This window comes from Typopeltis vanoorti, chromosome 1 (assembly GCF_054136105.1).
Source record: "Typopeltis vanoorti isolate ZY-2024b chromosome 1, IOZ_Tvanoo_1.0, whole genome shotgun sequence".
Taxonomy (NCBI): domain Eukaryota; kingdom Metazoa; phylum Arthropoda; class Arachnida; order Uropygi; family Thelyphonidae; genus Typopeltis; species Typopeltis vanoorti.
This window is the reverse complement of record NC_143549.1, coordinates 120,468,732-120,481,459: the sequence shown is the minus strand read 5'-3', so window position 1 is coordinate 120,481,459 and position 12,728 is coordinate 120,468,732. Positions and strand designations below refer to the sequence as shown.

The 12,728-nt window shown below is 36.7% G+C and overlaps 1 protein-coding gene across 1 annotated transcript in view; it reads left to right on the top strand.

Moving 5' to 3' along the window:
* Positions 1–12,728, top strand: part of LOC150110362 (uncharacterized) — a 259,624-nt gene that overhangs the window by 48,333 nt on the left and 198,563 nt on the right. The window contains exon 2 of the mRNA XM_090399055.1: positions 4,323–4,628. Coding sequence (XP_090255181.1) covers positions 4,331–4,628 — 298 coding nt within the window. The 5' untranslated portion in view covers positions 4,323–4,330. The remainder of the gene's footprint in view (positions 1–4,322; positions 4,629–12,728) is intronic.

Sequence of the window (12,728 nt, the reverse complement as noted above, 5' to 3'; positions counted from 1 at the left end):
TGTGTGTGTGTGTGTGTGCCCATGGGCTAGTTTGCCTGTTCTGAGGAATGAAAAACCCGAGTTTCTGGGTGAAAAAAAAACCCCTCTAACTCCATATAAGACCAGCTAACTCACCTTTAGTTGAAAGAGACCAGATAAATTCTTCATGTTATGGACGGGAATTGAACCCAGGTCTTTCCAACCAAAGGGTTTCGTCTATACCAAATGAGCTACCGGGGCTCTAGAATAGAAGATAAACCCATTAAACAAGTAGCTTCCTTCCAATGCTTGGGACAGTTGATCACAGAAGATGAACATTGCACAAAAGATATAAAATCAAGAATTGCACAGGCAAAAAAAGCATATTATGATAAATATCATATGCATCAAAGCAAATTGACATTGAACTAAGTAAAAGACTAGTAAAGATCCTTATCTGGCCAGTTGCATTACATGCATTGGAAACATGGGTGTAGAAATACCTAGAGCCCTTCTAGATATGGTGCTGGAGACTAATGAAAGTTAGTTGGAAAGAAAAGCAACGACAAAGTTCTCAAAGAAATTGCCGAAGAAAGAAGTATATTGGAGACCATAAAGACTCAAATGGATAGGATATCAAAACAGTAGTAAAAGAATGGGGGAGGAAGGACTAAGAATGAACTTCATTAAACAACTATGTGAAGATTTTGGAACAAGAAGATACAGAGAAATGAAGAGAATCACCGAAGAGAGGAACAGTGTGCTACAGATAACCATTCCGTGGACTGAAAAACCATGACGATGACAGTCTATACTTCCTTAAACAACGTATTGATCCTGATGAATTTTCACCTCTTTGTTGTAAGATATCTATCTTGGTAACTCTTCTTGGCCTAAAGCCAGGCTTGTTCTAGATTATTTCTCCCTTCAACAGTTTCTTAGCCAATTTTCAAGTATATTTGCATAATAGTTGGGATTTGTTCTTTTAACCAAATCTTCCAGATTATGTTTTTTTGGTTATTGCAAAAATTTTCTCTTGTCATATATCGTCATTTCAGATTGAATACCATATATTCTATCAGACCTGCATTTCAGTTTTGTTTTGGCTTTTTCTACCTCTAGTACTGATAGGACTCCTGGATATTTTCTGTCCCTGTTCTCTTGATTGTTACTTTGTTACTTAATCAGCTTTCAGAGTAACTGCTTTGGAGACATCCATAATATCATGGCATTCATTTTTTATATCACCTTTATGACATCTGATTTAGTTTATGCAATTTTTCTACATTTCTAAACTTTAAGGCTACTAAAACATTTTATCACCTTGATGGTATTTAGCATATACGTTCTTTCCAAATTGGAATGACTTTTGTTTGCCTATTTTTTATCATGCAACTTATTTTCTTACATTTGACTATAATTTTCTAAGGATACTTATAAACTTAAATTTGTACTTGTCTAGAACTTTTGATATAATTTCTCCTTTTCTCAGAACTGCCTCTTTAACTAATTGGATCTGCCATGAGGTACTATCTAACTTTGCAAGCAGCTTAACCACATGCTTCCATAGCTAAGTCAGTTGGTGCTTTCTTTGGATTTACCACTCTAAGATATAGTTAACATTTTCTGTAATAATATATATCTGACTTGTCACTTTTACTTCAAGGAGTTTTTCAACTTTGATTCTTTTCAAAACTAAATTTTGTATGCATTTTTCTAATCAGTGGAGTACTTATTTTTTTATCCTACTGTGGTGCATCACTTCCCATTTCAAATTCTCTGGTCACTTTTGTACCTTGGATCAGTCTGAAGAGATGTTTCTTGTTTTTTTGTATGTTCAGCCACATGATTTTATGCACATTTTTATTTTTTATAAGTTTTTAGTAATGATTAACCCTGCTTTTGTATCCTGATCATAAATCTAGGTGGTACTTTCCATTACTAATAGTGCTACTCTCGTCTCCATATTTTCCTCAAATGTGCCTGTATGTCTGGGTTTAATGGAGTATTAACAGCATTGGGAAAGATTAAAAACTTTAATTTTTAAAAATTTTAATCCTTCAAATATTTCATATGTCATTGAGACATCTTCAGGGAGGACAAGCTAAGATTAGTCATATTTAGTTGAGGCTCTCTCTATGGACAATTTAGACCTAGGTTGTAAATTGGGATCTCTGGGGATTAATGTTTTCCAAATTTTTTCAAGTTTCTTGCATCCATATTTATTTAGATTCAGTTGATTTCTGAAGGCAGTTGCAGATTCCAAAAACAATCTTTCTTTTCTAAATTTACTGTAATGAAACTTGATGGTTTTTTCCAAAAGATCCTATGAGTGATATCCAATTCATAGTCCACAAGACCAGATTGACCATAGACATGATTGCATATGTTTTTTGTATTCATCTGTGTGGATGGTGCCTGATCTACCCATCTGTCCAAAGTATGTCAACTTGTAGGAACAGAGGCCTTTATATACTCCACGATTACAAGTGTTAGTTTTTACTTCCTGAAGATATCTGTTTTTAATCTTTCCCATTGCTGTTAATACTCCATTAAACCTCCACCATGGTGTCCTCTCACACTTAAGCCTCAACACATGAATGTCAGGTTTCTTTTCCATTATTTAGGTCTCCAACAAGAACCAGCCTTTTTTTTTTTTTTTTTTTTTTTCAGTATGTCAGCTGTAACCTACTCAAGATACCTTTTAGTATCCTGATTAGGAAACTAAACACCCTATGCTTAGGGACTAGTTATGGCTATTTTCAAGCAACTGGGTCTCCAGCTTCCTGGTTTGCTCATTACATGCTGTTGTAGACTTTCTAGATATCTCTTCCAATGAAGGAAGTATCTCAGTGTTTTCTGCTTTTACCCACTCTCTCTTCCTCCTGTATACACATGATATGCTCTTACTGACTTCAAATCCTATTCATAGCTGACAACAGTAAACTTCACTCTTCTCTTTTTGACATATCTTGTCATGTCCAATCGTTAGAAACCTCAAGATCCTCCATAAAAGTCTCAATGGAGTGAGCATAACCTTGCGAATTTCAATGCTATCAAAGTATAATCCTGTATAATTTTCGGCAAGAAAGATCTCACATAATTTCCCCTTACATTTTCATAACACTCGAATGTCAAAACACGATCAGATTTTCTGACCTGCACCTCTAGCCTTTCTTGGCATAAACACTTCTCAGCCATATCTTCTGCAGCTGCCAAAAAACTGTGTACTTTTCATAGGCAGACACTGTTTGTCAGTTCTACATCTGCCCAAACATGGAATACCACCCACACTTCTGGCTTGATGCACCCAAAGTCCCACTTGCATTTCTTGATATTTAGAAGAATGCAGTCAGATTAATTGGTGATCCCTCTCTTTCTCAAAATCACCTTATGCTTTTACAGTTAGTTTCATGGTTAATGCTCTGCTGAATTGGCCACTGTCATTCTTCCAGTTTTTTCCAAAACTGTATGAACAAAAACAGCTGCTTATCAATATCCATTTACCATCCATCTCTAAACTTACTGACCCAACTTCTCACTCTACCTAGGAAGATACACTATCTTCCAATGACTGCAACCTTCAGCTTTTTTTAAAAGGCATCCCAAATTTCTTCCTATCTTATCCATACTCACTGATGCCCCATAATCCTCGCCGCTTTTTGTTTGTAGGTCAGATAAAAAAAATGTTAGTGATGTCACACTAATGTTAAATTATCTGTAACTCAAAGACTTCCACAAACAATAGGATGATTGTTGTGATGATATACAGCATTTTATTATTTATAGTATGTGCTTTTATATGATGGGATATTCTTTTTCTGTTTGTAAATTAATTTTATATACTGCATATAATATGTAATATAAGGACAGATCAATTACCGAAATAAGAGCCAACAGGCTTCACTTCAGCAGAATAAAATTATTCAAAATTAAGTGGTATTGAATACCACATTATTTCTTAGCCGAATAAGAAACTCAGAGATAGGAAATCTAATCTAAGAGTTTCATGCCGAATATAGAAAACTATAAAGTTTGGTGAGTCCAAGCATAAGCCAACACCTGGTAGTACAATGCCAGGGCAACTCGTAGTAAAGGTGGAGCAAGGTCCGATCACTGTCCTTAGTATTTACCCATAATGTAAAACAACTCCTAGGAGATGTATTACTGTTCTACATTATGAGAGAAGGTCACTACCCAGACCGGTTTCGACCTTTTTAATGTGGTATTCAATATCCACTTAATTTTGAATAAGGACAAATCATTTATTTAAAATTTTTAAAAAGCTGCTTGTTTTTGAAATTTAATGTAAATTTAGATTAAAACTTAAATATTGATTTAAGCTTTATTTAACTTTGTTTTAGAGATAGCCATGTCATCTGCTGAAAATGGTACATCAGGTGATGTAGAAAGTGGAACCTGGTTACTGATGTCTGATTCTGACTACGCCCGAGTTATATTCTGCGATATTCAAGATGTATATCCGACAGAAAGAGATGTTGGTTGTTATTATCAGTTAACATCGGTAATGACCCCACAGCCTGGAGATTTTGTAGGTTTATATCGTATAGGATGGAGAACTGAGGAAGACTATGTTATTGCACAGTCCTGTGAAAAAGCTTCAGTGTTTGAAAATGATGGAAAGGAGTTGTACTGTCTGTTTTTCAAAGGTAAATTAAACAAAAGTTTTGTATAAAAGATATTTTGAGAGTTTAGGATTATTTAAACACTGTCATTTATTAATATTAGTAAACTAAAGGATAGAATTCCTATACTAGTTTACTAAATCCTGCCCAATTAGTAAGCTAATATGAAATTACAATTTGTTGTCCAAAAAAGAATCGAACAAACATTAAGTTAATGTGTTAAGTGGGTGGTTTATGAATAAGCTTCCATAACCTAGCATAAAAGGATAGTTATTGCCGCACCACCTGGATACTTTTGGAAATTTAAAAAAAAAAAAAGAAAAGAAAGGAAAAAAATCCATATATCAAGTTATTTATTGAGGTGGTTGTTAATGGATAATTATTGGATTGGATAGAAAGAATGGTCTGAGGAAAGGAAGATTGATTAGAGAAAATAACCACGTAATAATGTCAAGTTGTATATACATTACACACACATACACACTGTGTACTCACAAACTTCCTGCCTACTACCTCCCCTCCTCACCACCACCAAATCCTTAAGTGCTGCATCATTCATAATGAGATATGGTAAATATAGATGCTTAATAACACAAGTGTTCAAAGTGTTTTTGAACACATTAAAGTGTTCAAAACTTTGAATAAAAGAGTTCAAAGCTTTGAATAAAAGACTACTTAAATTACCTTTCTTAAGGTAATTTAAGTAGTCTTCCTTTCAGGGATTTTAGGCCAATTGGCATATTTTGTCTCATATCATAACTTTTTTTGATCAGATCAAAAAGTTATTTTATAACTTGAAATTTTTTATTTATTTATTTATTTTTTGTTTTGTAACTGCATGGTAGTTTTTGAAATTGTTATTGTCCATTTGGTTTAGATGCTTTATCCATTTTTGCTTATATTTACTTAGATAATAATTGGTTTTATATTCAGAGATTGTAAAATTTCTTCAGTTGTTTTATGGTCCCACTTGGTATATCCATCTGTTTTTCTCAGAAGTTTTATTTTTGCTGTTTAAATTGTTTTTCATCTTTTTCCCCTCATAGTCCTTGTTTTATTACAGTATAATAAAGTTGATTTAGATGGAACATTGTATAATCAGATTCTAATGTTTTTGTACCAGGGATGGCTTAAATATATTATTTATTAAGCCATTTAACAAAGTTGATATTTTAATGTTTATATCTTTCATCTACGTATTATTATTCAGGCCTCCATGGAGTCAAAAGACTCGTCGTGGGAGGTCCTTCCAAAGAAACACAAAAGTCTATCAAGACTCATCGAGGGGAAGTTCCCTCCCCCTAAGAAACACAGTCTATCATACCACTCCTTAAACTCATTGACCGTTCTCTCTCTCTCACCACTCCATCAGGCAATGCATTCCATGGTTCAACCACCCTCCATGCAAAGAAACCACTCCACATCCTCTTGCTCACAGATTCCTTCTGTAACTTCCAGGGAGGGATGGCCTCTTGTTATCACTCCTTCTCGCTGTTCAAGCAAGCGAAAGAACTCCCCAGTGTCAACCCTGTAACCACCTCTCAACAGTTTAAAAGTCTCAATCATATCACCTCTCCTTCTTCTATCCACCAAACTCTGCAGTCCATATTCCCTCAGCCGATCCTCATAACTATCATTGTACAGTCCTGAAACCATCTTTGTTATTTGCCTTTGTACCCTTTCCACAGTTAATTTATCCCCTTCAAATCCTGGGGACCAAATCTGTGAACAATAGTCTAAGTGTGGTCTGATCAGGGTCTTATACAACAGAATGATAACTGTTTTATCTCTGCAAGTCAGTGTCCTTCTCATTATTGCAGCAATCCTCTGTGTTACCTTCACCACCTTTGCAATATGTCCCCTAAATTTCAGGTTTCTATCAATCATTAACCTCAAATCTCTTGTCTCCCCTACTTCCTCCAGTATAGCTCCTCCCATAGAGTATGCAGTGTCCCATCGATGTTTCCCAAATCTCAAGACTTTACATTTTGCTGCATTAAACCGACACCCCCATTCATTTTCCCATCTATCTAGCTTATTCAAATCCTCTTGCAGGGCTGCCGCATCTGCACTATTACTAATAATCCTTCCCAGCTTTGCATCATCTGCCAAACAAGTGAATATCCCCTTGCAATCCACTGACAGTCATTGATATAAAGGTTAAAAAATATAGGTCCCAGTACTGAGCCCTGTGGGACCCCACTTGTAACCCTCTGCTTCCTTGAAATTGCCCCACCATACACAACTCTCTGGTACCTATCGGACAGCCAATCCTGAATCCAGTTGACCAATCTGACATTCTGACCCATGTGCTGCAACTTGAATATCAGCTTATCATGTTGCATCCTGTCAAATGCCTTCGCTAAGTCTAAGAAACTGGCAGTATATGCCTTTCCCTCATCTAATGCTCTTGTAACTTTATCCATAAAAGACTAGCATATTGCTAAAACAAGAGCGCCCCTTCACAAATCCATGTTGACTCTCACAGATTACCCTCATCTGCCCACTGCTGTATATGGTCCTTCACTACTTTCTCCAAGATCTTACTAACTATTGATGACACACAAACTGGCCTATAATTAGACACTTCCAGTCTGTTACCACCCTTATACAATGGCACTATCTTACCTTCCTTCCATTCCATGGGCACCTTTCCTGCAGTCAGACTTTCAATGAAAAGCCAGGTCAAAGGCACTGTCAGTTCCCTAGCACATTCTCTCAAAACTTGTGGTGAAATATCATCCAGTCCCATAGCTTTACTGACATCCAGAGTACTCAGTATTTGAAACACACTCTCCTCCTGTACCTCTAAACCTCGAACCTGCCCAATCCCTCTAGCATTAAAACTTATAAGTTACATCCCAAGTATCTGAAAGTATTTACTTGTTCTAATATTTTGTTACCTATAACTATTTCATTTGTTATTGGGTTTTCTCCTTTAAAAGTCATTATTTGTATTTTTATTTTAAGATATTCTCATATTATATTGTTTTGAGGTGTCATTTAATGATTTTACTAATCTGTAGCTGATGCAGTTTGATCATCTGCAAATAAGTGTCGTGTTTATTTGTTGATTTTTTGTATAGCAAATAAACCAGCTATCTGATTGGAAACCAGTGGAGATTGAGCTGCTTACTCAGTCTCCCAAAGTTAGATAGGGCTAAAATGGCCTTGCCTACTCCCTATATGGGAATAAAAGGCTTTAGCTGATATTTTTTATTATTATAAATGACATTCTCACAGTTTGCATCTATTATTATTAGAAATATCTTTGTCAAATCTCCCTGTGTTTGTTTGTACTTTTTGTTTTCCATTCTGACATTTGAATCTTCTGCTATATATTCTGTAGTTCTGTTTCACTTCTTGTTGGGTTTTCTCCAGATATTCTGTAGTGCTTTATAAAAGGTATTACTTTCTTCTAGTTTCCCCCTCTTCTGTTGCATAAGCACCAGTTATTGTTATGTGGCCTCTACTTAATGTTTTGAGCCTACTGCTTTCTGTTAATCTTTCATTCCAGTTGTTATACAATATTTTCTTCATAAATTTATTCATCATAATCATTATACCTGTATTTGCTCGTTCCTCCTTTTTTAACCCACTACAGATTTTATATAGTTGTTTCTTTGGTACCTTTTTTGCTTTTTTTGTTTTGTTTTGTTTCTGTTACTAAACCTTTATATTGGATTTGTTTTTGTTGTTTATCTTCTTTGTGTGCATTGCCCTTTACATTCTACATTGCAACTTTTATTATGTTTCTTCTTCCAGTTTTGTTTACCTTTTTGTGAAGCGTGATCTTTCCTTGATAATCTCCTGGTTTTCTTTAGGTGCAACACTTGAAAGTGTGTCAAATTTCCCCATGAGAGGTTTCTAGCTGTCACACACACTGTAAGTCCAGTGGCAAGGCTGCTGTGTATTGCTTCTAGATGGGCATTTCTAACAGCATTTCCTCTTATGGGTGTTAAGGTTACTAGGATTATGCTCTTGATTTAGAGAAAGATGTTGGCGCAAACTTTGTTTGCTTACACTTGGATAAAGGATTAAACTAAATTTATTATAGTCTAATCAAGTGGAAAAAAAATTCCAACGTCTTTCTCTAAATCCGGAGTAATTTAATAATAAGGTAAGACACCTTTTGGCAACTGGTATAGGTAAATATGACTTCTCCTTTAGTATCACCACCTCTGGTTCTGGCTCCCACTGATGAGATCTCAGTAAAGGTCGAAACCGGTATAATAGCATTATACATGTCTTCAAGGAGATGTGCTTTGCATTATGGGAGATACTAAGACAAGTGATGAGAGCTTAGTCCACCTTTACCATGAGTTGCCTCAGTCCTGAAGATACTTCAGGTACAAACTTTGTTTGCTTACACTTGGTTAAAGGATTAAACTAAATTTATCTGGCATTATCTGATTTGTTAATATCACTCTGAAGTAATACATACAAGGACAACTTATGGCAAAGATAAGTAAAGTCAGTATCTTAATACAAGATTCAGCTTATAAGTTACGTGAATTGTAAATTTTAGGCTTAGGGTTATGGTTTCCTGGTTGCAGAAACATAGGTAATGTTAAGTCTTTTTTCAAAGTTGAAAAAAAAAAAAAATATTGGTCTGTCAAGATGAATAGTTCTTGCAATAGATTATGAGCTCTGGAGCCTTTGTTGCCCAGTTGGTATTAATTTGGCTGCAAAAACCTGGGTTCATATTTTCTCTAGGATAAATTAAAGCGCCTCCATAGCGCAATTGGAAGAACGACAGTATGTTGCGCTATTTGATTGGAAAAGGCCTGAGTTCGATTCTCGTCATGATGGGAGGAATCTTTATATGGACTTTTTCGATTGAAGGTGAGTTAGCCGATCTCATACAGAGGTAGCAGGATTTTTCATCCCGCATACAGACAAATCAGCCCTTCAGAACACATGCAATTTACAGACAAAAAATACTAGTTGTGGTGGTTGTCAGTAGATGCTGCTGATGTAGATGATTGGTAATAGAGGATCAGTGCAGTGGTGGAGATGGAGAGTTGTACAATAGGTGTCCTCCTTGATGAGTCTTTGGACCCCTTGGAGGTGTCATGAATTATAATAATAATAATAAGGGTTTTGCATCTAGAGTTGGATCTTACATGGAGATGGCTCGGTTCCTTTTATTGGAAATTCATTTTTTACTTCCCATAAAACAGCAAATGGATCAGAAGAACGCATGCAATTTGTAGAAATAATATTCTGTCCTAATATTCCAGAGGATCAACCTTCTGTCCACCACATTCTAGATAGCATTTCTTTTCTCGGTTTCTGATATCCAGCATTCCAGAACCTGCTGTTACTTTATCTACTCTTCCCTGTACATTATCCAATTTTTTTATTGCCTTGAAAACTAGTAATCCAATTGACTTTGTTCAGTGGAACTAATTCTTTACATTACCATGGCCATTATTCATGGTATTGTATTCAACCTTCAAATTAGGCACTATGCTAATTTTCTTAGTGTGGTACCTGATTTGCAGGACCTCTTAACTCCCAAAGTTCCTTTTATCTTCTTTGCCACAGTATTCCATCTAGCAAGGATAGAACGGTATATATTCACTACACTCACACTGATAAAGTGCACAAGATTTCATTCTTATTATACAAATTTCAAAATGTTACACTTGACAGATTGTATCAATTCTGCTCATCTACCTACATAAGAAGCTTATTTAGATTCTCCTGTGGCAGTACAGTATCATCTTCACTCTTTATATATCTCCTCAGCTTTGCAACATCTGCAAGGAACTTCATATCCTGATTTAAACCTCATCATCATCATCATCTTCCTTATACCCTCTATTACCTTGCGGTGTCGAGGGTCCATTGATCATCGGACCTCGCTCCGTTTACAGGATAAGGTGGTCAGCCTTATCCGTGTATCCTATGGCCTGTAGTGTTGAGTTCTCAAGGCCAGTTTGCCTGCATTGCAGGATGAAAAACCCCAGAATAAACTGGAGAAAAAACCCTGCTGTCCACGCCCAAGACTGGCTAACTTGGCTATGGCTGAGGAAGATCCTTCAGCTCCTCACGTCACCGACGGGAATCGAACCTAGGACACTCCTTCCCCAGGCATATGGTTGCAAAGCGCATAGCCACTAGTCTAACTGCGTGGACAGTTTCAACAAAGCTTTTTTAATTAGTAAAAAAACTCAAATAAAAAAATTCAACACACTATATGAAAAGTATTACAACTCCGGACTGAGCCTCTCTGATGAAAAAGTGATTTTTAACCTTTCGGACCATGTATTAACAAAACCAGAAACTGAAATACTTAAGAAAAGATTGAATTTCGTCATCGTCCCAGATCACATTCCTAAGGTTGACATCATCAGTAACATAGAGAAAGCACTCTCATCCTTTCCAGAAACAATGGCAAATAATCTGAGATTAAAAAGTGCTATTATCCTTTCAACTTCAAAGCCACCTAACCTAAACATAACACCCCAAGAAAAAAGAGCTCTTTCAAACTTGAAAAAGGATAAACAAATAACTATCTTAAAAGCAGACAAAGGTAATGCCACAGTCATGTTAAACACTGACTACATAGCCAAGATTGCAGAATTACTATTAGACCCATCAGCATATCACATATTAGAGTCGGACCCAACATGCAAAAAACACAAGGACACTAACAACTTATTACAGAACATGACAAGTTGATCCACAGACTTGCAACGGAATCTGAAGTCACTACACCCACTGACGCCACGATTGTATGGAGCCCCGAAAGTGTACAAAAGTGAAGTTCCACTATGCCCGATCGTTGACGGAAGAAATGCTCCCACATATTTATTCTCCAAACATCTCTCCAGCCTCCTGAAAGGATATTAGAAAATAGGACACTTACATTAAGAATTCAAAGCACTTTATTGAAAAATTGAAAACCATCTTGATCTTAAAGACACATTCTCACTAGACTGGACGTGGTATCTTTATTTACCAACATTCCAGTATAAGTTATCAGTATCCTATACAATCTCTTCCCTGAGGATACAGCTCACCTTCCTCGTCACTGCCCCAAATCTAACCATTTCAAAAGGAACAAAACAATATATGAGCAACTAAACCGTTCAACTACGGGCAGCCCCCCCTTCGCTGCCCTGCACAGATCTGTTCATGGAATAGCCAGAAACTGACATCCTCTCAAAACCAGACCCAAAACACCCAGTGTGGTGGAGGCATGTAGAAGATGTCTTCACAATTTAGAGGGACACAAAAACAGCTCCCTTGGACCCATTAACCAAAACCAATCATTTTCATCAAAAAACACAATTCACTTTGGAACCAGAAAAAGACAATCAACCACCATTCCTGGACACTCCAGTCAAGAAACTAGCAGATGGACATATCAAACCAACAGTCCACTGCAAACCAACACACACACACTGTTGTACACTACCCTCATTTCAAATCAACTCACCACATTTCCCAGAAGCTCAGCACAACACATATGCTCAAAAATACAGCCACGAACATCACCTCAGAAGAAAAAGAACTCCATGATGAAACCACTCATATATCAGACACTAACAAAAAAAATGGCCATCCAAAGAATCCAATCAACCAGACTCCTCACAGAAACCCCCCACAACAACAACAACCACCTACCACCACTTAATACCCCAATACCCCCAGCCATTCCCCACGCAGGCACAACGTCCAAGAAGATCGCAAAACCCCCCAAACCCTTCAACATCAGAGCCGCGTTCAAACCGGGCAAGACCGTCCATCACGCCTCTAGATCGCCAAAAGACACCAATCCCTTTTTTCAAACACGCTGGAGCGTACAACACCCCATGTGCCCGCGGTCCAAACTATACAGGATAGACGTCAAGAAGCCTCGAAATCTGAAAAAAAAAAAGAACATGTAGGAGATGTTACCAACAACGAAACAGACAACCCAGGTCTAGCCCATCATTTCACTATTATTAACCATACCATTGATTGGGACAGCAGTTCCGTGCCTCACTTAGAAGACTTCTGTTGCAGAAATTTCAAAGACGCTGTTGTAGTCCTTTGTTCTGGAGAAAATTTTAACAGAAACCAGGAAATGATAATAGCTGACATATGGAAAACCTTAATAAGATCACTCCG